The following is a 23,486-nucleotide window of genomic DNA, read 5'->3' as shown; positions in this document are numbered from 1 at the left end:
GAATGTGACCTCCCTTGGAAATAGGGTCTTTGCAGATGTGATTAATTACATTAAGATGAGATCATCCTGGAATACAGTGGGCCCTAAATCCAATATGACGGGTATCCATATAAGGAGAAGAGAAAAGACACAGGGAGAAGATGGTCATGTGATGAGAGAGGCGCAAGGATAATGCAGCTGTGTGATGGAGGAGACATGGAGAGACAGCCAGGTGACAGCAGAAACACAGAGAAGTTGGCCATGTGAAAACAGAGACACAGGGAGAAGACCACTGGAGGATGACTGAAAATGTCTGTATCTCCCAGAGTCTGCGGAAACAGCACAGATGTGGTGGGCATGACAAAGCATCCAATGTCCACACTTTCCACTATTTAAGCTCATTGCTCAGTCGTTCTGATACAGTTGTTCATTTGTTCCCTTTTTTTGAGTAACAATCAGCAGTACAAACTAAACTGGGCCAAAAGAAAAAAGGTCAACAAATACTAACCTTTCAGAATTCCACCTGAATTTTAACACTGGGAAGGCAGTGATGTGCAATGGTTCCCAAATGAGGGAGAGCTCAGAAGGCAGCCAACTTCCCCACAAGCAGGGAAACGGGACTAGCTCACTGACGATGCAGCCCCTCCGCCATGCCACTTGGACTCCCTCCCTGGGCACAGCATGTTCACTCGTCCCATCCCCACGTGCTTCTGCTCTGAGTACCACCTGCTCAGCTTCCCTACCACTGCTTAGAACACTCAGAACACTTAGAACATTAACAGTTCACTGCTGTGGAATGTTCTCCATGCTTCTTCCTAATAACCAGTCTGTCACAGCCTGTGCTCATGCTCCAAGTCACCTCTCCGAGTCAGAGACACCTTACAGGTAGCCCTGTGACACCCTATGGGAACAGTGGCCCACTACCCAGGCCATCAAACCTGTACAACCCAGAGCCTGACCCAGGCCATTCCTGGAGGCCCTGCACAAGCACCGTTCTCCGTCACGCCTTTTGCCTCCACCCACGGCAGTGCGGTCAACCTCCCTGTGACGCACTCTTGGGGACACAACTATTTACATGTATCTGACTGTGTACCATGCAACTGAGAGCGACTTCGTGTTCATCTTCACACCCTAAGAGTACCTCGCACTGTGGGTTACGCTGTCACACACCATCACGCAGTACCTGTCACCATGGAAACCCATGTGTTGCATGCATATTTGTGCTAGACCCACAGATCTAAGTGGTGCCCTTTGCACTAGGCATCATGCTCTAAAGCATGGGCTGCCAGACAGTCCACAGATCCCTGTCTGCTTCTGAAAGCCACGTTTATGAACACTACCATGCCTATTTGTTTACATTTGGTCTGTGGCAGCTCTCAGAGCTGAGTAGTTACAATACAGACCCTATGCCCGCAGCCTAACACACATATCAACTGCATGTCCCTTAGGAAAAGTCTGGTGACTCCTGCAACATTCTGTTCATCTGAGAACTGCTTTATCCCCACCTGAGGAACTGACGTCAGCTGGCTTCACATGCAGGTTCTCAGGAGTTACTTGAATGAGTTCCAGGGTCTGAAAGGACCACACTCCCAGTGTCTTTTCCATGAGCTGGGCACCAGGCAACAGTTACTAAAGGAAATCCTCAATCCAAAAATCCCTCTCCTTGTTCTGTGACTAGTTCTGATGCCAGTGTTCCCTCCAACCCTATAAAGGAGGTCCTGACTTGTCCCAAAAAACCCCACCTCGCAGGGCCCACCCTCCAGCCAGATCCTTCCTTAGGGGGCTGAGCAGTGGACAAGGGGCCGCACTTACATCGGATCCCGTAGATGGTGAGGGGGTCAAGCTGCTTCTTGCCATGCTTCCCCTGGCCCGAGAGGTTGGAGACCGCCTGCACCTCACGGTGGAAGAGGTAGTCCAGCAGCGTCAATGCCATCTTCTCGGCTGTGCGGCAGTTGGTGCTAATGTGCAACATGTCAGAGGGAATGATGGCGCAGCGCACCCGCATCTCGGGGTTGTTCTCGTCCCCTAGCCAGGTGCCGTTGGGGTAGTCCTCTGAAAGAGAGAAGAGGAGTCTCAGACAAGCTCACACACTCCAAAGGGTCCAGTACTCAGCTCAAATACACACAAGAAAGATCTGTGGGGGCTGGTCAGCAAATTGCTCCCCTAACTTCCCAAATGTCGGCCAGGAAGGCTGGGGCAATTCCTGTGGTCACAAAACAGTGGTGTGGCATCTTATGTCTGATCAAGAATAGAAACGAGGACATCATTCCCAAAGAATTGGCCTGGATTTCTATTGATGCATCTCAGGAAGATTAATGTAACATGTTGTAATATGTAAATGTTCTTCTTCCTTGGAGACCGGCTTCCACAGGGCTAAGTGCACCTGGTTAACTCACTTAAAAGCAAACAAACAGAAGGCAGAGCGCTGTGTGTTGTCAGCACATTTGCCACCTACTCGATGGCCTGCCCAGAGCTCTCACAAGTCTGATAAGAGGTAGCTGCAGAGGCCCCACAGCACCAAATGAGGATGCTGCCTGGGCCCCACACACAGGCTCATGTGTCTAGAAGAGGTGACATCAGACAAGCTCTAGCCTCAAACCCTGGATTCTCTTTATAGCTACAGCAGGGTAAAGAGCTTTAGAAAAAAGACTTGTGTTTGTTTTCATCTTCACCTTGCATCCAGAAGGGCGGCAAATCAGAGTGGTCTCAGGCACCCAGAAGGGGATGAAAGAGGGACACTGCGTGCAGAATATACTCCCTCCAGTTCCGACTGGGAGGCTGGGCCTCAGCATGCAACAGTCACACGGAGTGTCCTGTCTCTGAGACGGGAATCAAGGCGCAATCTTGTGTCTAGAGGACTTTGTGACTCAAGTCTCCACTTGGAACTGCTCTGAGAAGAGGTCACTCAGAAGCTGGGCACATCCTAAGTGAGACAAACTATTTACATGATGTAAGCTCTTATTCTGACCTGCTGGGGACTTGGGCAGCGGCCAGGCCAGCATGAGTAAAGGGCTCAGGGGATGCTAAGCTTCCCACACTGTCCTCCTCACTCTGAGTCCTTCCAGTGGGTGTCCTGCTGTGTGATCCTCACTCCCCTGACCTCCCAGCAGTGAACCTGCAAGTATACAGATCAGAAGCATCTTCCTACCTCCTGTTCAGAGTACTGTGACCCCTCTCCTCGTGACCAAATTTCCTTTCCTGCCACTTGTTCTTTCCTTAATCCTGTGGAAATGTACCATTTGTGATCTTGAGATCTCAAAGGTTCCTAAGAACAGAATGAGCACTCCCATGTTTTGCATCTGCATGCTCCAGCCTTTGGATTTCCCAACGGTCATCTAAAATGCAAACACCCAGAGCTTAACATTCATGAGTGGAAAGCACCCCACTTTCTATACCTTCAGCAAGGCCACAGTGATCATGGGTCAGGCATGATGCCAATGTAAAGAGAGAAGAGAGAGGGCAGTGAGGTGGCTAGCTCTCCCTCCCATGCAGAGGAAAAGCACTTCACTTATGATCACAACCCAAAAGAACTGACGATTCTCCCTGGAAACTCAGCAGCTTTCAAACAATCTCTTCTGACCCTACCAGGGAAGCAAGTTAAGGTACAAGAGATAGTCACTGTGCAAGTATGCCACTGTAGGAGGGGAGGGACATTAACAGGGAGAGTTAGAATCTCCTTCTGGCTGGCCAGTATCTAAGAGACACCAGCTTTCTGCTGAGTGTCTATGAGGCCTATGGGCTGTCAAGTCACACACATCACAGCCACGGTTATCACTGTTTCAGAATTTCTCATGAACTTTATTCTGAAATGCCCTGATATTTACATTCCAGCCTCCATGCACAGAGGAGGTCCCCAGAAAGAGTGGAGAGTCTGCCTTGCTTTGCCAAAGGCCTGGAGCAGAGCAAAAGACCAAGTGGCTAGCAGTCTGTGACTCCTACATCCTGCCCCCTTCACAGGCAGCCCCTCCCAGCGCTGCTCCTGAATCATGAGATTTCTAGGAACAGCAGGCAAGGTTAGGTGCCCTAATAACATGGGAGCCCATCGCCCCTGGGGCGGACCAGCAGGTGAAGGATTGCTTAGGGCGGCTGAGGCTAGGCTTTTAGCTTTGGCTAAGGGCAGAAAACAAATCACAGATCTAATGTTTGGAACTTGGAGTTAAGAGATGAGTAAGCAGTATCACTTCTCAGAAACATAGATGGTTTGGAAGTGGAGAGGTGGTGCCATGAGCATATGCTCGGATGTATGCATTTTTCTGAGAGTCAGTCAGCTACTATTATATTTAGCCTGTCTACAGAAAAACAAAATAAACACATGATCTAAATATGGGTGAGATGGGACTTTCAGAATGGTTGTCGTGAGGTCATAGCTGGAATGCCAAAAGGGCTCCAACGTCTCGGGCATTTATTAATTTACCTACAAATACTTCACTGAGCAACTCTATACCTCCAAGTCTAATTACACCAAACAGAGCAGAAGAACCACCCTCCTCCATCTGTAGCAGTCAAGCCATGAAGCAGGTAAAAGGAGAAAAAGGGGAGGAAGGGAGTGAAAGGGTACAAGGAAGAAGGAGCAGAAGGAGGGGAGGGAGGAGGAGATGGTGGGGAGGGGGAGGGGCAAGGGCTGGATGATGCTGGACGATGCTACCCTGCTTCCCTGACTGCCACGTTCAAGGACTGATGCTATAGAGAAAAGGGCATGTGCCAAAGCAGGAACGGGGCAGTCTTCTAGGACCAGGAAGCTATACTTTGGTTCAAAACATAGTTAGAGACAGTTAATGGACTCGGTGAGAACTGAATATTCATGCCAGAGTCCTTGGGAAGGGGTGTAAAGATGTGCCCCTTAAAGGAGCAGTAGAAGACTTGGGGGACTGGAGGATGAGGGGCTGGAAGGCCACCTATGGTTCTCCCCATCAGCAGGAGACTCCCAAAAACAAACTCTGCCTCCTTGGGCCAAAGTCGCCAAAACACACCCATACCAAGCTCCAATCCAATCAAGCCTGAGAGGTGTTTAACCCTCCTGACAGAGATCTTTGATGAGTGGAGGCTCCGCTTAGTGAGAAGCTTGCTAGAGCGCAGCATTCCTGAGATTCTCTTGGTGGCTGCCTCACCATCGTCACTGTGACGATGGGCCAGGCTTCCCCACACCTGGTTCAGAATCACCTCCACACTGCTCTGGGTCAAGTTGTAAGTGACCACACTAAAATTCGTGGATACATCTCACGGACATCTGAGAGCATGAGTCAGACAGCAAAGCTGCCCATCCTGAGCTAATGAGCAGAGGGGAGGGTGAGTACAATGAACAGACACGTGGAAGCTGCAAGACAGGAAGCGCCACACAGCTGAGACGGAGAGCTGACCACTTCAGATGGAGACCAGAGCCAGCCTCAGTTACTGAGAGGACTGCACACAGCCTCCCATGAGGAGAACCACCAAACGGGTCCAGAAGAGAAAGCAGTTTGCACTGGCCTGGGCTGGGAAGGGCTACGTGCTCTGGGAATGAAATGGAGCCAGTGGGACCAGAGCAGGAAGAACTGGGCAAAGAGATGGTAGAGAGGACTGACCAGGGAGTGACACAATGTTGTGCTGAGAACAAATGGATGGGAGGCAGGGCAACAGAGAGCGCCAGAGGCCACTTCTGGGGCTACTTAACAGCCAAGGAAGGGCCCCTGGCACATGGGCATTAAATCGTATGACAGGTTCTATTGTGTGAACCTTATTACATCCAAGCGCTGATGCTAAATGATACCACGCATATTTGGACTTAAATATTTGAACGAGAGGATCCCATGTGAGCCTGCAGGGAAGGGCAGCAGCATCCTAACCCCTAGGGCTCCTGGACGATGCTACCCTGCCTCCCTGACTGCCGCGGACACTGCACATGAGCCAGTGCCCAGATGGTGAGCTGGGACTCTCGACCTAACTGCCAACACTGCTTAAGATTGAGGTGGCCTTTCTCAAGAATAACAAGTAAATTAACTCTGCTTAGCAAATTCTCCATGTTTACATAACATATTTAAAACAATGTAAACACCAGACAAGAGCTCAGTGTTGTTTTACAAACAGCGAGTAAACATCTTGTCCAAGTGATACTGAGACTGTGTGTGTGGAAGGAATGCAGGCAGGGCGGCCCTTCGGTCAAGAAGGGATGACAGTTCGAGGTCTCTGTAAACTCTCTGTGAACATTACGTCTTACTCCAGCCCTGGGAATTAGCTTCCTATCAGGCTGCCCTCCATACCCCATCCACTCCTTCCACCAAAGCCGTGCCCTCTTCACCGTGAGGCCTCCCACTGGCGGCATGGTGGACGGGCCCAGCCCAGCCTCTCAAATCACAGGCTTGGGGGGCAGCAAGGGAACTTCTGACACTCACACCTGTGCTAGAAGCACCTCACCTTGTCTAAATGCTATACTTCGCCTTGGTGCTGAACCAGTGACATGCAGGAGAAAGAGCCATCCTTCTTGCCAACGTTACCCACTGAAGAGCCTCATGGTTCCAGAAACAATCAAGAAAACATGCCCATAGGCCAGCATTTTGACTTCCCATTTACACAGAAACAGGAAGCGCATGTGTGAGGGCAGATATTTTCAAACTGCTTCAAGAGGAAGAATGAAAAAAATGACTTGACTTTGCAACTTAATTCTCTTGAAGGCAAAACATGTTGCTAAACTAACAAATATTTACAGATGAAAGTTAAGCCACTTTTTATGTAAAAACTAATCATCAGTAAGACTGATTAATCAGAAACTACTCAGGGTTCATACACTGGCTCTGCTAACAGCATTGCAAAAGGTAATATCAAAGGGTATGACGTGAAAAGCACAGCATTGCCTTCTCGGCTGAAGAAGCAACTGTCCACCACAGAGCATGAGAAACATGAACTGGGGAGAGCTGCTTAGATGGCCTCAGTGGACCCTCGAGGGCTGTTTCCTCACTGGGCCCAAATTAATAAAGTCAGCTCAATGTCCCACAATGACCCCGCTCCCTGCTGACGCTCTGTCTACAGACAAAAGCCAGCAGGATGAAAATAGATGGACTTCCAGAAATGCAACCAGAGTATTCTGGAGAATAAACGATGTCATTTTAAACTCCTACAATAGTTATTATTTCAGGGAATATTGTTCCTTCCCCCCCAAAAGTAAATTAGTCTAAAAATTAACTTTCCTTATCAGTCCAGAAAGTAATGGCTTAAATTTCTCTAGTAATGTAGGAAATTATCCAAAAACTTTATTTCAATCAAACATGTCAAGATTTTAGAAGGCATTTTATAATGTACTCATTCCTAACTTAAAATGCCCTGTGAACTGAGGTTGCGTGGTCATCTCTCAAGCAAGAAGTTTGAATCAGGTAGTCAGGAATTACAGGCTACAGCAACTCTGCCCAACGCAGAGGTGAAAAATCATGGCCATGGGAAAAGGAGGCCCAGCCAGAGGGGAGAGAGGACCAGGGCTCCACCATCACCATCCATGGAGCTCTGGGGAGACAGGTAGCACCTCCGAGCTCCCTGGTAAGAAGAGAGGCTCACCAGGGTCACTGGGTGTGCATTTCTCATCCGAGTCATGCTGGGTGCACCTGCAGACTCAGCTTTGCTCCTCTGGAAATACTCAGCCCCAATTCACCTTTGATTCAGAGCTGGATCCTGGTCTGGATCCCCACTTCTTCCCAGTGACAATGAATCATGTCTTTCAAATGGAAAACAAGACAGAGTACCTGCCCACATAAATATTTGAGAAATTTGAGAAATTTGCCTTCTGACAATTCAGAAAGGGTATATTTGTTTTACTAAAATTACTTGGTCCAGTTTTGGCATCTGTAACAATAGAAAGATTCTAGTAGCTTTATTAGAAAACTACCAGTCGAATTGTAAGAAAAATAAACTTGCTTTCTATTCCAATCATTTAAATCTTCAATGAAATTAACTGGCACTCCTGAAAAACCTATTACAATGAAAGCCCTTCAGCAGTAACTTGAATTTTCTTACCATTAAAATACACATATTTGTTTTGAGGTTCCATTTTAGTGCCAGGAAAATGAAATGAACAGGAGAAAGCACTGAGATGAACAGGAGGACCACATTCCCGTGGTCAAGTTCAAAACCAAGAAACACAATCAGCTGCTGCTATGCTTTCTTCCCTACCTGTTAATATGCATATACATATACATACATGTACATTCCCCTGAGATCCTGACACACATTCCTGCCAACAATGCCAGTTGGCCTAGGATCCCAGTCACTCTGCTCTCCTTGGGGCCTAGACCTGAAAAAAATCTTTCATCCAAGGATAAGAGTGTATCGTGTGGGGCAAAAAACCAAAACAATATTTACTCATCACCTACTACGTACAAGGACTTCACATGCATTATTGTAACTTAGGGGCTCTCTGCAAAGCCAGCATGGACAGCTAAGCTGACTTCATACGATGTATCCTCATTCCTACAAAGCAAATAGCAAAACCTATGTCTGTGGACAGTGGCATTGCGCACATCTTGTGCATGAATGACCTCCTAAAGTGCAAGGCTGGGCAGTCTGAATGCCATCTCACACCAGCGTAGCCTCTTTCCAAGGATGATGTGATTTTGCCCATGGTGTTCCATCTACCAGACACACAAAACACCTCAAGAGTAGTGGTGTCCCAAGGTGTCAGCAGCCCTTATGGGGAAAGAGCAACAGAGCTAGTGCCCGCTTCCCACAAACGTGCTGCTTGGACACACCTGTGGATCCCGACTATGTTGCCTCTGCTCCCAGATGCCACCACACCTTTGCTGAGAGCTGCTGGTCCACTGGCTATTCCAACAACTATATATTCAGGTCTTTGCAGCCATGAGAGGTAACTAATGACCTATTTCAGTCTCTGCCCAAAGGAAAACAACCAAATATAAAGAAGGCAATGCTTTATGACTCCCTAAATGCTTCAGGGTGGTGCCAAGACTCAAAATACGGTGTCAGTTCCACAGCACAATGGACTTCATGTCAATCTAGTTTTCCAAGGTCAGCTTCCACCATCTCTAAGCAAGTCTTCAGAGAACAGATTCATGGTCATGAGCTGGTGTCAGGTTGTATTTTTCATTTATACCCAAAACTAATTTTCATTTGGCTTTTATAAAGACGGCCCAAACTGTTTATGAATTTCAAAAGCAACATACTGCATAAAATAACAGAAATAGTTCCAAATGTGGATGGTAATAGAAAACAACTCCATATAGAAGTTAGCGAACAGGAAACCTCAGCCCAGTGTCCTGAAACCTTTCAGGCTGTATTACTATATACATGCATCACAGCTCAAAGTGTTTCGAGATCCAGGACATGGATTCACTGTAACAAAAATAATTAATTTCTTCCACCCAAGTCAGAAAGTAAGAATCCTATGTGTAATACATGAAACATTTTATTGTTGTACTACTTACAATTATCTGTCTCATAAAAGAATCATGTATTGGGGCATCCCAAGGTCCCTGGGGGCTATTTTTATTAATGTAAAAATAAAGCTACATATTTTACATACCAACTCTGGCCATCTGCTAGCTAAATTTCTACAGTGTCATACAGAGATGCTTCAAAAAGATAATCTCAGTCATGTACCAGTGCAATACTTGGGATGGGGAAGGGGCCGGAATGATTAAAAGAGAAGGGAAAGGCATGGTGTGTCCTGAACCACATGAACAGCTACATGCAGAGAGGACGACTGTGAAGACCAGGTGGCCTTCCAAAGGGTTGTCCTTTCTATGAAATTAGGATTTTATAATTGCATGAAACCGAAATTGAGAATTTTAGAAATCTGTAAGAACTGGCATTCTCCAAACTACAAATTACAGAGATTTTAATTTAAAAATGGTGCATTCTACCATTTTCTTGCAAAATGCTTTTCTTGTACGGGGTATTTTTGTTTTGTTTTTTGAGTGAGACATTTTAGGTCAACAATTCTATGACAGAGATTTTATCAGTGGTGCTCAAATACTTCTTAAAGTGGAAAATAACCATTCAATCATCCCTGAAGTAGTCTGTGCCCCGCTAGAAGCCCGAGTTCTCTGTAACCGGGTCCCCTGACGGCTAGAGACCACCTGAACAGAGGGGAAGGACGGCCTAAATTACAGTCCCAGCTTATCCTGACCCCACGATTCATGCCCTGCCCCAGCCTCCCTCTGCCTGCCCTCTGCGTTTTTGCGGGTGGTGGTGGGATGTAGTTTCAATTATTCGCACAATCCTTCTGCTCTTACATTTCTTCACCATCAGTAAACTCATGAGAATCATAATTATGATTCAAGATAATGATACAGGAAAAGGGAAAAAACAAATGGCTTTTAATAATGGAGTCAATTCTTTTCCCGCCACTACGGGCATATTTTCAGAGAAACGGCATGGCTACACGCTACTGATCAAGGCCAAGGCCACCTACTCAGGCCAGGACATTTGGGGCCAGGAGGTCAAATGAGGTCAAATCCGTGACAGCAGAGTGGGGCCAGGTGGGCACCTTTCCCTGTGAACTCTTGCCTGCCTAATGCGGATGCTGCCATGAGCACAACCATGACTAAAGCACGTATTGAAGGACAACCCTTGGCATAAAGGAGTGGACACCCCTGGGCACAGAGAGGATGTCCCTAATCAGTGTCACATGCTGTCAATTCTGAAATTCAGCAGGAGATATTGAAATGACGTCACCCTCCCAGGCACTGTTCTAGATCGTCCTCCCAGCCCCTTTTCTCTGATCTAGGACAAGAGCAGCGCTCACTGCATGGTCATGCTCAAACGTCCACTGACAGTCTTACACTAGTTCCTCTTTAGTAACTTGATTTTATTTTGGTCACTAACCTGTCTGTAATCCTATTCTTAGCAGCCAGTTTATGATCACTAATAAAATGTGTTTTAATGTCATCACATACAAAAAATTTATGCAAAAGTAAATTTATAGAAAATAAATTATGGAAATAAATTCTCAAGAAATGTTTTTGGCTAAATTTCCTCCTTATGTATATAAGGCTTATGTTTTGTGAACCCAGCAATTTGTATTAATCTTATTTTGTAGCCCCTGGCACCATGAACATCCCAGAGAACATGTCTTGGTTTCTCATTACTGAGACTGACCACCCCTCACAAATGAACTGCTTCTCCCAAACTACATTTTGCCACCACTGGGCATATCACAGTCATTTACCATATAAGTCAGCCTCCTAACTGGGCTTTGGAATATTCATAGGGCCAATCTCTGATATTAATTCAATTATACTTGAAGTACAACCCTTCCCACTAAAATGTTGTATTCAACATTTTATGCACCCAATGAGTCAAGTTTTCTGCAAATTATCAAATGCATAAATAGCAGAAATTTAAACTTTTCATTAAGAATCCAACTAAACCCCTTTATTAATCAAGATTCCATTTTTGCTCATTTGTTTCTGTATCTCAAATAGACAGCTTACTCTTTGAAGAAGTATACCCAACACACTTCCGATACTTAACACAAATAGAGGTACATGAAGATCAAACCTTCAAGGATAGACAGAGTAAGAACTAGGAAATAAGTTTACTGTTCACTGTTAACTCAAAGGTTAGCACATTTTTCTTATTTTTCTGGAATTTATGCCATGACAGATGGAATTGCCTAAGCAAAATCCTGGGATAAAATGATATAGTATCTTTGCAGTATGATAAAGTAACTCCATTTTGATATAAAACAGCATGTCAATTCATGTAAACCACTTGAAATTCTTCACAAGCAACCATTTTGATACCTGTGGTTCTCTAGAACTTCAGGCGCTTAAATATTTTTATAAGAATATAAGAACAATCTGTCTTGTTACAGCTCTGGGCTCCAATCAAGAACTAAAATGACTCAATGTAAAGACAAGCCTATGGCCCTTTAGCATTTTGCATATTAATAATGTTTCTTTAATATAAACTAGCTGACTTGACATTCTCTCTAGTTGAGCAAATTCTTGTAATCTCAGGGAGGGCATGGCAGGAGACGGCTAATCCGATCTTCAGTGCACTCATAAATCTCACAGAAATTCTTAACAGATGATGCTACTGCAGGTCAGTAGTAAATCTGATACAAGAGACATTAATGGATTAGCTCTTTTTCCAACATTACATACACAGCAGTGACTTAAAGACTACTCTATCCGTCTGCCTCCATATCATCTTCCCCAAACCACTGTGCCAACTAAAACTGCCCAATCCAAGTTCTTGTAACATTGAAACTGCTGGGGAAACACCAAGGGCAGTGTCAGTGAAACAAATTTATTACAAAATGTTTCCTCATAATGAAATGGTAAATCAGAATGGTCTTTAATTATAACCTCTTCTTCAAAATAAAATTTAAAATCAGAAAGATTTCTCTAATTTGCCCCAACCCTAACAACCTGTGTTATATACCAGTCATGTTTGATCGAAACGATGTTTTCTTTTTCCTTTTTTTCATTAAAAAAGGGGGAAACAATTAGTTTTAAATGTGGTTATAAAACTTTGCTCAAAAGCATTGCTAAAGAAAAGTGTTCTACACAAAGTGTATCATCTCATATTTAAAGAACTTAGACTCAGATATGAAAAATATCCATATTCTTTCCTATAGATACTAGTAATACTAATACAGTCAAATTCTGATTTCTTTTTGTATGTTCATTTTTATCTCAATCTATTGTTTCCCTCCACTGAAATATATTTCACACTAGTCATATCGCACTAGGAAACAAATTTAAAAGATGAATTTTTTTGTGTTTATGATAACCCCAGACTCCCCCCAAATTATCCAATATTATGTTCCTTAGCTAATGCAGTTTAAAACAAATGTTAGGCCTAAAGTGGATAGCCAGACATGGTGAGTATTTACCCAAAATCCACATGGGAAAAGAGTATGAGCAATTCATTGCAAATGTGATTTAATCCAATACCCATGAGGGTAAATCAAATCTCTCAAATTTCGCTCAAATTTAATGTGTAAAAAAACTAATTGCCCTGACCCAGCAATTTCACTCCAATTTCTTGGATTGACTGGGTATCCAAGAAAACCCAAGAAACATGAAAACATACAGTCACACAAAAACCTGTACACAAGTGTTCACAGCAGCACTATGTGTAACAGTCAAAAAGTGGAAACAACCAAGTGTCCATCAACAGATGAATGAATGGATAAACAAAACACTGTCTTATCCATATGGTCAAATATTACTCAGCTATAAAAAAAAAAAAGATACGCTGATGCCTGCCACAACATGGATGGCATTCTATGATTCCATTTATATGAAAGGTCCCTAATAAACAAATCCACAGAGACAGAAAACAGATTAGTGGTTGCCAGGAGCTGGGAGGAGGGAGACTTGGGAGTGACTGCCATGGGGTTTCTTTATGGAGTGATGACAATGTTCTGGAATTAGTGGTGACGGCTGCATAACTGTGCATATACTAAAAATCACTTTAAGCGTATGATTTAAAATGGTGAAGTTTATTGTATGTAAATTAGAGTTCACTTTTTAAAAAACGTTGCCCCTATTTCTCTTCTCTCCCCCTTACTCTGCCATCCCACTCCAAGCAATTTATCTAAGAGGAATTTTGAGAAAAACAGTGTTTTTAATGTTTCAGATATGGTAACAAGCCTTTCTAACTGGAAAATTTTTGTTTCATTGAAAAAAATCTACCTTGTGTTCTTAGGAAGAATCAATCACTTAGACATAGAAGCAGAAAAACCTCACAAGTTCCTACTAATAAACAAATTACAGACTTAACCTCAATGACAACGCTAGATTTGTCTGAGTTCTCTCCTTTCTCTTCATGCTGTAGTAAGTACTGTTTGAGAAGCATTAAGTTGGCCCCCAAAGGCATGACAAGGGTACCAGGAGGCAGAACCCTTTGAAGGGCACGCCAAGCCAGCCGGATGGGCCAGGGGAGAGTGTACCTCAGACCCTGGCAGCAAAGAGGAAGGAGGAACAGAAACCCCAGTGTGGGTGAAACAGGTTCAATTAAAGGCTGACAACCACACCACACAGTTCCCTCTAAGTCTCATTGGAAGAGGCAACACACCTCACGGCATGGGCACGACTCGAATGTGCAGTCGGCCTGAGAGTCTACATCAGGCCCTCGTCAGATCAGGGAGACGTGGACAGGCCTCTGTCCAAGACAGTGAGCCAACTAGTAGTTGTACCACTAGTCATAAAAATTACAACTGTCCATCACTAGAAAGCCTCCAGAACTTGCTTATATACAGGAAACTGATGGAAAATGACTCTGTAAATCTGTATTAAAATGGAAAGATTTCTAGTACGCAAAGGAAAAAATCAAATTATAAAATCATAAATCAGTGTGTATGTTAACATAGAAAAAGACCAGAAACCCGTAAGTCTGACATGAAATTTTTCAGGTTATTTTCATTTTCTTTATCATTTTTATATTTCATCACTTTTTAAAAACAACAAATGTGTATTAGTTTTCTAAGAAGAGGGGCAAATTGCACCTAATGCTATTCGGGAAAGGAAGGGAGGCTTTCGGGGCGCACCTTCTGAGTTCAGCGTGATGAGGGTGACGTTGTTCCCTATGTTCTGACTCCCAGACTGTCCGCAGGTGGAAACGGAGTCGCTGGCCTCGGACCCGCTCTCCCCGTCCTCGTTGTGGCTGTCTTCTTGCCCCGGCACCTTCACCACAATGGTGTTCTGCCGACGCCCGGGAACCGCGCTGAGCGGGAAACAAAAACAGCGTCAGTGTTGTGAGAGCAGGGCTGCGGACAAGCAGAGACCAGCACGAGCCACTGCCGTGCTCTGCTCTCCTTCCCTGGTCAGAGACTAACTTCACTCGGAGCGGTGGGCCACAGTCTTCCCATGCAGTTCCTTCTACCAAGATTAATGGCCATTTAGTGCCAGGAAATAGTCCAGGGTTGGAAGAAACTGTATCACGTTTTCCACATTTTAAAAAGTGTTGACATCATGAAGCGAAATCACAGCTTTCTGTGACACAAGGCCTAAGTGCTGTTTTCTGAGATATTACTAAAAAATGTTGACATTCACAGAAGAGTAACTTTTAAGGCTATCTCAAAGGAAAAATTAAATTAAGACGTATGGCTAGAGACTTCCATTGATCCAGACATTCTAGAAATGGCTTGGCCTTTGAAACTGCAGTTATTACTCCCAATTATTCCCACTCACAAAAACCTCTGAAGTGAGCTTAAAAAGTCAATCAAGTATCTCTGATGGATCAGTCTTACCACCACCAGGGGTCCTGCACAGAACAATGAGATATTGCCAGAAAAGCAGGACACAGTCCAGCTCCAAAAGGTTCTCAAAAAAAAAAAGAGAAAAAGGAAAAAAAGAGATTATCCAGAGACGTGCTCCTTGTCTTTTTAACAACCCTTTCAACATCCCTTCACGTGGACTGCTAGGCACTGAGAAAAAGGAGAAAAGCACAATTTCCCTATTTACACATCAAAATGTGTTTCAAATCCTGGCCCTATCCGGACAAGGGCACTACACAGTCTTGACTCCACAGAGGCCTGTCGTAAAGGCTCGGACTCTGATGGCTGACCTCCACCCAAGCCATTCCAGAGGCATGCTGACCCTGCCTCTTCTGCCCCAGCCAGGCCTCCTCAGCTCCTGAGCACCTCACCACCCAGTCTCCCTGCGCCCCAGCACACAGGCCCTCAGCAGCACGGCTGGGCTCCCAGAGGCCCGGGCTACAACAACAAAGAAAATAGGACACAGCTGGAGGAGGAACAGTCTGAAAAGGAGGCTAAGAGAAAAGGCAAAACAGAACTTTGAAAAGATACAGGTAGGAAACATAAAGCAAAAGAGCCCTCTTGGGGTCACCTTATCAGGGAAAGCTGAGCCCCAGGGCCACCTGTTACGCACTTCACCGTCACACCAGGGTGGCAACAATGCCTTTTATGCACTCCCATCTCTGACAAAGGTTATATTCCAAATGTCTCAAAAGAAACAGGTGTGAGAGAAAAGCCATCACCTCAAAATGTCTCCACCACTTAGCAAACTTACATGAGGATGTCTGCTGACCTCACATGCTGCTGGACAGACAGACAGACAGATGTGAGTAAGCCGTGAGCAGGTAGAAGATAAGGGCTTGACTGACTGTTGTGAAAACACAGCACAATGTCCCGACACCACACACTACACTGGACACAACAGTCCCAAATGCTGCCTCTCCCTTAACCTTTTGTTCTCGTTCTTCTCCAGCTCATCCGACAGGACCTCGGCCTGCAGCACAACACAGTCCTTCCAACCGCAGAGAACTGTAGGCTGTGCCTATTGTGCCCAACCCATGTGAGGACAGAAATGCCCGACTGTGCCCCACTCAGAACCCTGATCTGTCCTCAAGGGGACTCATCACGGTGGCAGTGGCAGTGAAAAGGGGAATGGTGGTGTGGCTACTGACTTGCTAATGATATTTTCCAGGGAATCCGGTGCCCTGTTGCTCAAGGGGTCTTCCATCTTGGCTACAATGGCGTTCTGCCGATCATTGTTGAGTATTACTGTAGTCTGGGGGACGACGCTAGGGAACAAAAGAATCACAAAGAAAAAGAAGACCTTAAAACGACAACATTCATTGTAAGAGTGCATAAGAGTAAATCAATACAGTCAGCTCCCAGTGATGAGCACTACGCAAAGGGGTAGCTCCAAGCAGAAACCACCGTTAAAGGAACAAACAGTTCACACTGGGCAGGGAGTAAACTGGAGATGGAGGTTTTTAAATAGAGAATTTAACCTCCCTCATTGTTGGTGTTCTCAGTTTATACAATGGGCTAATATGGGAAAGGGATACTTAAACCTTTATACAGAATAAATCAAGATGTCACAAATTAGGCACAATAAATAAGGTTTCTAAAGTAGCATGCTTGCATGAAAAACAGCTTGATATTTTTACTCATTCCATCCCAACAAATTCCTACATGAGAAATCTTGACTTTTGTAACTACTATACTTATCAATATCATCCCAAAATGTTAGTGCTGCTCCGGAAAGAAGGGCAAACACAGTAGAGGGACTGTAGGTGGGCCACACGGCACTGCCCGCCTCCGGGTTCCACTGGGAGAGTGTGGGAACCATGACCAAAGGGCCTCGGGGCTTTGTTTTGAAAGAAAATGGTCACAGGAAAGAACTGAGCCCTTACCAGGCACCTTCCTAGAGGTAACACTCATGTTCACCTGTAGCCAATGGCCTGTCTCAATAGATACACTCACTGAGACTTCTCAGTCATTAACTTCTAGCCCTCAGCGCTCATGGCCCCGGGAAATGTTAGAGTTTGCTTTGCTGTGGAGGCGAGAGTGCTAGAACAAACACTTAAGACACACAGCAATATTACCTGAAACGAGTGTCATTCTTGGATTTTACTCTCCAAAGCACAACTCTGGGGAAACATTGCCTTTGCATGAGAAGATTCACGTAATCAACAGCACACGTGAAAATCTAGCCCATTGTCACAGCCACATAGCTGCTAAGTCCCCTCCCAAAATCAGGGCACAAAAGACCGCTCCCTGCCCAAGGAAACTGCAGGAACATGGGGTGTACTTCAAAAATAAGAGCATGATCCATGTTTCACTCAAAGGTCTTGTTTGTTCCGTTATTCTACTTGTTCTTCGGTTACACCTAAAACCTCCAATAAACCCTGAGGACTCTGCAAGTAACACAGGTGACCTTTGATTTGGTCAAATACAAGCTGATGATTTCATGCTTCTCATATACCAAAAGAGACAAAAAGGTTTGCCTGCGTTCAGTATTCCCCAAAGTGTATTCTGTGGAACACTAACATCCCTCAGGATCCCACACACATACCCATTCCCGTTCCCTCTCATTCCATGAGCAACTAAATAAGGAAGTTCTGCTGAGTAGAGAGCAGTTCTTTAATGGGCATTAGCACATTAAAGGTCTGAGAAGTCCCACAGGAAATACACAGATTGAAATTTTTTCATGCCCATATGGCAAAGTTGTTTTGACTAAATATACCTTTTCCCCTAAAGATTATTAAGCAACCAGCTTCAAGCTACAATAAACATAGCCCTAGAGGTATCCCAAGACCTCAAGGAGGTTCCTGATCAGGTGTGGACAGCTCTCAGCATCTCAATTTCAAGATCCTCACCTTCCAGAACGTACTATTTCCTAAAAATGATTCTCCTTGTGAGAGCACCGTGATCAATTTGTTTGTTCCACTTTTAAAAAAAATTACCTCTCACTCTAATTATACTTACTCTAATTATAATCACTCTGATTGTACTCAGGTGCACTGTCCATCCAGGAAACGAATGCCCGAGGTGCAAAGCCAGGGCCAGTCTGAGAAATGGCAATGCCTCTAGTGACCCACTGACAAACCCTTCTTTGTTTTCAACAAAACTGACAGGACCTAGTTCAATATTCAGCTCACAGATCATGAAAAATAATTTTTGATGATAGACCACAACAATTTTTGGCATGTAACTTGAAGACCCGAGGAACTCTTTCCTCTCCCACATATTTATTTACGGGAATGTTTCTCAGAACTAAAAACTGAAAAAACTAAAAAAGAGAAATAAAATCAATGCTGAACCTGTCTCATTTTAAGCAATAAGTCATGGATTCAGCAACTAACTAAAACTAAATCCACATCCATCTAAAGAATACATTCAAAATATTGGGTAATTAATAATTCATTATAAATGAAAGTAATACATTTACGTTATTTTGTTCAACTGTGTATTTATAATAAACTTCTTTAACCCTCGGAGCCTTACTGTTGCAGGAAATAAACATTGTAGCTTCAATTTCTATCTATATGTCTGTTACTAAGGAGTGTGACAGCCCGAAAAGTCAGAAAGCAAAGGAACAATGTAAAATTTGGCTCTAAAAAGCCCATTCATGGGATTTTTTAAATGAATGATGGTTTTAGATTAAAATATTTAAGGAGCCCTGGCTAGTGTGGCTCAGTGGGTTGAGTGCCAGCCTGAGAACCAAAGGGTCGCTGGTTTGATTCCCAATCAGGGCACATGCCTGGGTTGTGGGCCAGGTCCCTACAGGGAAGCGCAAGAGGCAACCACACATTGATGTTTCTCTCCCTCTTTCTCCCTCCCTTTCCCTCTCTCTAAAAAGTAAATAAATATTAAAAAGCAATGAATCATTTTTGTTTTTAAATATGATTATTATAGTATGCCAGAAAATTACAACCTTTCAACTAATGCACTTTATGCAAACTTCAAATTTTACAAAAGAATATTTTGCTGTCAAAAATTATGGAACATCCATATCAGATTAAGAAAAATAAGGTAGTTATCTAAGGGTTGATATGGAAAAATCGTCACAATATTAAGTTTTGACTAGGCTGAATTACAGTCCCCAGTCATTCAATCAGACACTAACCTGGATGCTGCTGTGAAAGGATTTTGCAGATGTAATTAGAAGTCCGAACTGGTTGAAGTTATTCAAAAGAAAGGTTATGCTGGGTGGGCCTGGCCTGATCAAATGAAACCTTGAAAGATGGTTTAGGCTTTTCCCTGGTCTTGAAGACTCCAAACAGCTCCTGCAGCTAACCACAACCTCCCCTCCCTATCTACCTGCCCTACAGACTTCAGATGTGTTTGGCTGCCCCCACAACTCTGTAAGCCAATCCTGTGTGAAAACTCCTCATGGGGGTACTGTATTACTCTTTCTGCCTTTCTCTCTCTTTCTGTCAGACACATTATCTCCTATTGGTTTTGCTTCTCTGGTTGAACCCTGATGATACATTTTTAAGTAATTATAAATCCACAGGAAGTTACAAAGGAAGTAGTATATCAAGTCCTGTGTCCCCAGTGGTGACATCCTATAACCTGTAGTACAGTATCAAAAGCCACAAAACCATAAAAATCCTAGAAGAAAACATAGGCAGTAAAATCTCAGACATCTCTTGGGGCAATATTTTTGCTGATATGTCCCCTAGGGCAAGGGAAATAAAAGAAAAAATAAATAAATGGGAAAACATCAAACTAAAAAGATTCTGCACAGCAAAAGAAACCATCAACAAAATGAAAAGGGAACCCACTATATGGGAAAATGAACATATTTGCCAATGATACATCAGATAAGGAGTTAATGTCTAAAATACGAGCATATATAAAGAACTTAATACAACTCAACACCAATAAGATAAACAATTCAATCAAAAAGTGGGCAAAGGATCTGAATAGACACTTCTCCAAAGAGGACATACAGGTGGCCTATAAACATATGAAAAAATGCTCAATGTCACTAATCACCAGAGAGATGCAAATTAAAACCATAATGAGATACCACTTCACGCCTGCCAGAATGGCTACCATCAACAAACAAGTGCTGGCAAAGATGTGAAGCAAAGGGAACCCTCATGCACTGTTGGTGGGAATGCAGGCTGGTGCAGCCTCTGTGGAAAACAGTATGGAGGTTCCTCAAAAAATTAAAAGTGGAGCTGCCTTTTGACCCAGTGATTCCACTTCTGGGACTATATCCTAAGAATCCCAAAATGTTAATTCGAAAGAATACACACACCGCTATGTTCATAGCTGCATTATTTACAACAGCCAAGATCTGGAAACATCCCAAGGTGCCCATCAGTAGGTGAGTGGATAAAAAAAGGAGGAAATCTTACTTTTGCAACAGCATGGACAGACCTGGAGATTATTAAAGTGAAATAAACTAGTCAGAGAAAGACAAGTACCATATGATCTCACTTGTATGTGGAACCTAATGAACAAAATAAACTGATGAACAAAAAAGAAACAAAGGCATGGACACATGGAACAGACTGACAGCTGTTGTGGCTGAGGAACTGGATGAAAGAAGGTGAAGGGCCTTCTTTCCCTTCCAAAGAAGGGAAATGTTCTTTGACCCATAGACACAGACATCAGTATGGCGATGGCCAGAGGGAAGACAGGGCAGGGAGTAGGTGGAGGTGGGGAAGAGGTGGGGAAGAGGTGGGAGGAATGGGGACATCTGTATTAGTGTCAACAATAAAAAAAAATACATTATTTTTAAACATACTAAGAAAGTGGCATTGGAAGAATACTGCTAGTGAGACTATAGGCCTTGTTCAGATTTCACCAGTTTCTGCATGCGTGAATGTGCGTCACGTGTGGTTCTACGCATCTGACATCATGTGCAGATCTGTGCACTGTTCCATCGACACTAAGTAGCAGCCTCGTGCTGCTCTTTTAGACACACCCACCCTCTCATCCCACCCTATCCCCTCACAACCACTCACCTGTGCTAATTTATAGTTCTGACATTTCAGGAAAGTTAACAGACATGGAGCCATATAGCATATGACGTTTACAGATTGGCTTTTAGCACTCAGCACAGTGCCCACCAAGGTCACCCAAGTGGTAGCACATATCACAGTTCACTCAGTATTGGTGCTGTAGAGCTGATTGGTAGGCCATATGGTAAGTACATGCATAGCGTTACAAAATACTGCCAAGTTGTGTTCCAGGGTGGCTGCACCATTTTATACTCCCACCAATAAGAGATAAGAGACCCAGTTTCTCCACATCCTCGTCAGCATTTGGTGGTGTTGCTATTTTTTTATTTAGCCATCTGACAGGTGTAGAGAAATAGATTATTGTGGTTTTCATTTGCATTTCCCTGATGACTAACGATATTAAACATCTAACTAGTCATATGTTTATTTGCCCTCCTGTATCTCCTCTCTGGTAAAATATCTGTTGCATTTTTTAGGAATTTTCTAATTGCCTATTTACCACTGTGTTTTGAGAGTACTATGTTCTAGAGACCGTTTATTTACCACTGTGTTTTGAGAGTACTATATTCTAGAGACCGGCCCTTTGTCCGATAAATGGTTTGCAAATATTTTCTCCTAGGCTGTAGCTTGTCTTTCCATCCTCCTAGCAAGTCTTTCACAGAGCGTAAGTTTCTTATTTTGACCAAGTGCAATTTATCTTTTTATGCTTTTCGTGTCAAGTCTAAGAAGCCTGCCTAACACTCAGGGATTTTCTCACGTGTTTCCATCTAAGGGTTTTCCAGGTTTACATTTGATATTGAAATCTGTGATCCATTTTAAATTACTTTTTGTTCAAGCTATGAGGTTGACATCAATGTCCTTTTTTCTTTTTTTGCTTCTGGATGCCCAATTGCTCAGCACCATTTGTTATATAAGCCTGTCCTTCTTCCATTGAACCTTTTTTTTTTTTTTTTTTTACAACTTTGTCAAGAACTAGTTGGACATATTTGTATGGGTCTATTTCTGGGTTCTCTATTCTGTTCCATTGATCAATCTAACTATTTCTGGGTCATTTTGTTTTTTAAAAACTTTCTTATGTATTCAATTCATTCTTTTGCAATCTTAAATTATTATCTATGCCATTACCTATAACTGTATGTTGTTTAAGCTTGTTAAATAAAAACTTAATCAAAATTAAGGAAAAGGGAAATAGCTAGACCCACAGACTGTCCTGGTCATTTTAATTCTAACAGACTATGTTAATTCACAAGTTGAATATTCTTGTTTAACTCCAAGATTATGCTAATTATGTCAGTTAAATACTCTTGCCTAAATATATTGGGTTGGCCAAAAAATCTGTTCAGGTTTTTTCCATAAAAGACACATTTTTCATTTTCACCAATAACTTTGCTGACTTGGATATTTGGTTATGTCAGCTACCTCCTGCTATTGGCTTCTAGCAGGTAGACGTCAGTGGTGCTGCTAACATCTTCCAATGCATATGACAGCCCACAGCAGAGTTATTTGGCCAAAATGTCAATAGTACCAAGAAACTTCGCAAACCACTTTTTACACATTCGATCAGTCACAGCACCTTTTCCATACACTGAACAAATCTTGTTTTGTGGTTCAGTTGCATTTTTACCTTTCTTGGAATATTAAAAAGGATGTGTACACCAAAAACGTTGCATATTTTCTTTCATCTTCAATATTAAAAAGGCTGCACAGCCTGGGCTGGTATGGCTCAGCGGATTGAGTGCAGACCTGTGAACCAAAGAGTTGCTGGTTCGATTCCCTAGGTTGCGGGTCCCCCGTTGGGGGCATGTGAGAGGCAACCACATGTTGAAGTTTCTCTCCCTTTCTCCTTCCTTCCTTTCTAAAAAATAAATAAAATCTTTTAAAAAAATAGCTGCACAAAAATTCACCAATTTTGATGTGGTTTTTTTTTTTAAAAAAAAGACATGCTGAGCCCTGGCTAGTGTGGCTCAGTGGACTGAGTGCTGGCCTGCAAACCAAAAGGGCACCAGTTCAATTCCCAGTCAGGGTACATGCCTGGATTGAGGGACGGATCCCCAGTTCAGGGAGGACTCTCGCAGATCAATGCTTCTCTCCCTCTTTCACCCTTCCTTCCACTCCCTCTAAAAATAAAGAAAATCTTAAAATGCACACTGATATGACAGCTATCATAATACAATCTGATAAAATTGTTTTGAATGAAGTTAAAGACAGCTAAGCTCTACCAGAGCCATCATACAGAAAAAACTAAATGAACTTTTTGCCCAACCCATAGTTCCAGAAGTAAAATATGCCCTAGAGCTTGGTCCAGTGACCCATGATAGGTGAAACAAGGACCATTCGCTACTGTG

At 43.5% G+C, this 23,486-nt stretch overlaps 1 protein-coding gene across 3 annotated transcripts in view; it reads right to left on the bottom strand.

Moving 5' to 3' along the window:
* The window catches only part of BANP (BTG3 associated nuclear protein), a 117,960-nt gene that overhangs the window by 44,988 nt on the left and 49,486 nt on the right, over positions 1-23,486 (bottom strand). For 2 of the 3 annotated variants that reach the window (XM_054588941.1, XM_054588942.1), the window contains exons 5-7: positions 16,339-16,455; positions 14,459-14,634; positions 1,792-2,031 (exon numbers count right to left, since the gene is read on the bottom strand). In XM_054588941.1, coding sequence (XP_054444916.1) covers positions 1,792-2,031; positions 14,459-14,634; positions 16,339-16,455 — 533 coding nt within the window. The remainder of the gene's footprint in view (positions 1-1,791; positions 2,032-14,458; positions 14,635-16,338; positions 16,456-23,486) is intronic. The other variant, XM_054588943.1, reaches the window with a different exon arrangement.

The sequence above is a fragment of the Pteronotus mesoamericanus genome, unplaced genomic scaffold (genome assembly GCF_021234165.1).
Source record: "Pteronotus mesoamericanus isolate MK-2021 breed Mesoamerican mustached bat unplaced genomic scaffold, CSHL_Meso_final scaffold_165, whole genome shotgun sequence".
Taxonomy (NCBI): Eukaryota; Metazoa; Chordata; class Mammalia; order Chiroptera; family Mormoopidae; genus Pteronotus; species Pteronotus mesoamericanus.
Note: the sequence above shows the minus strand (reverse complement) of the source record. Positions and strands in the feature narration are given on the sequence as shown.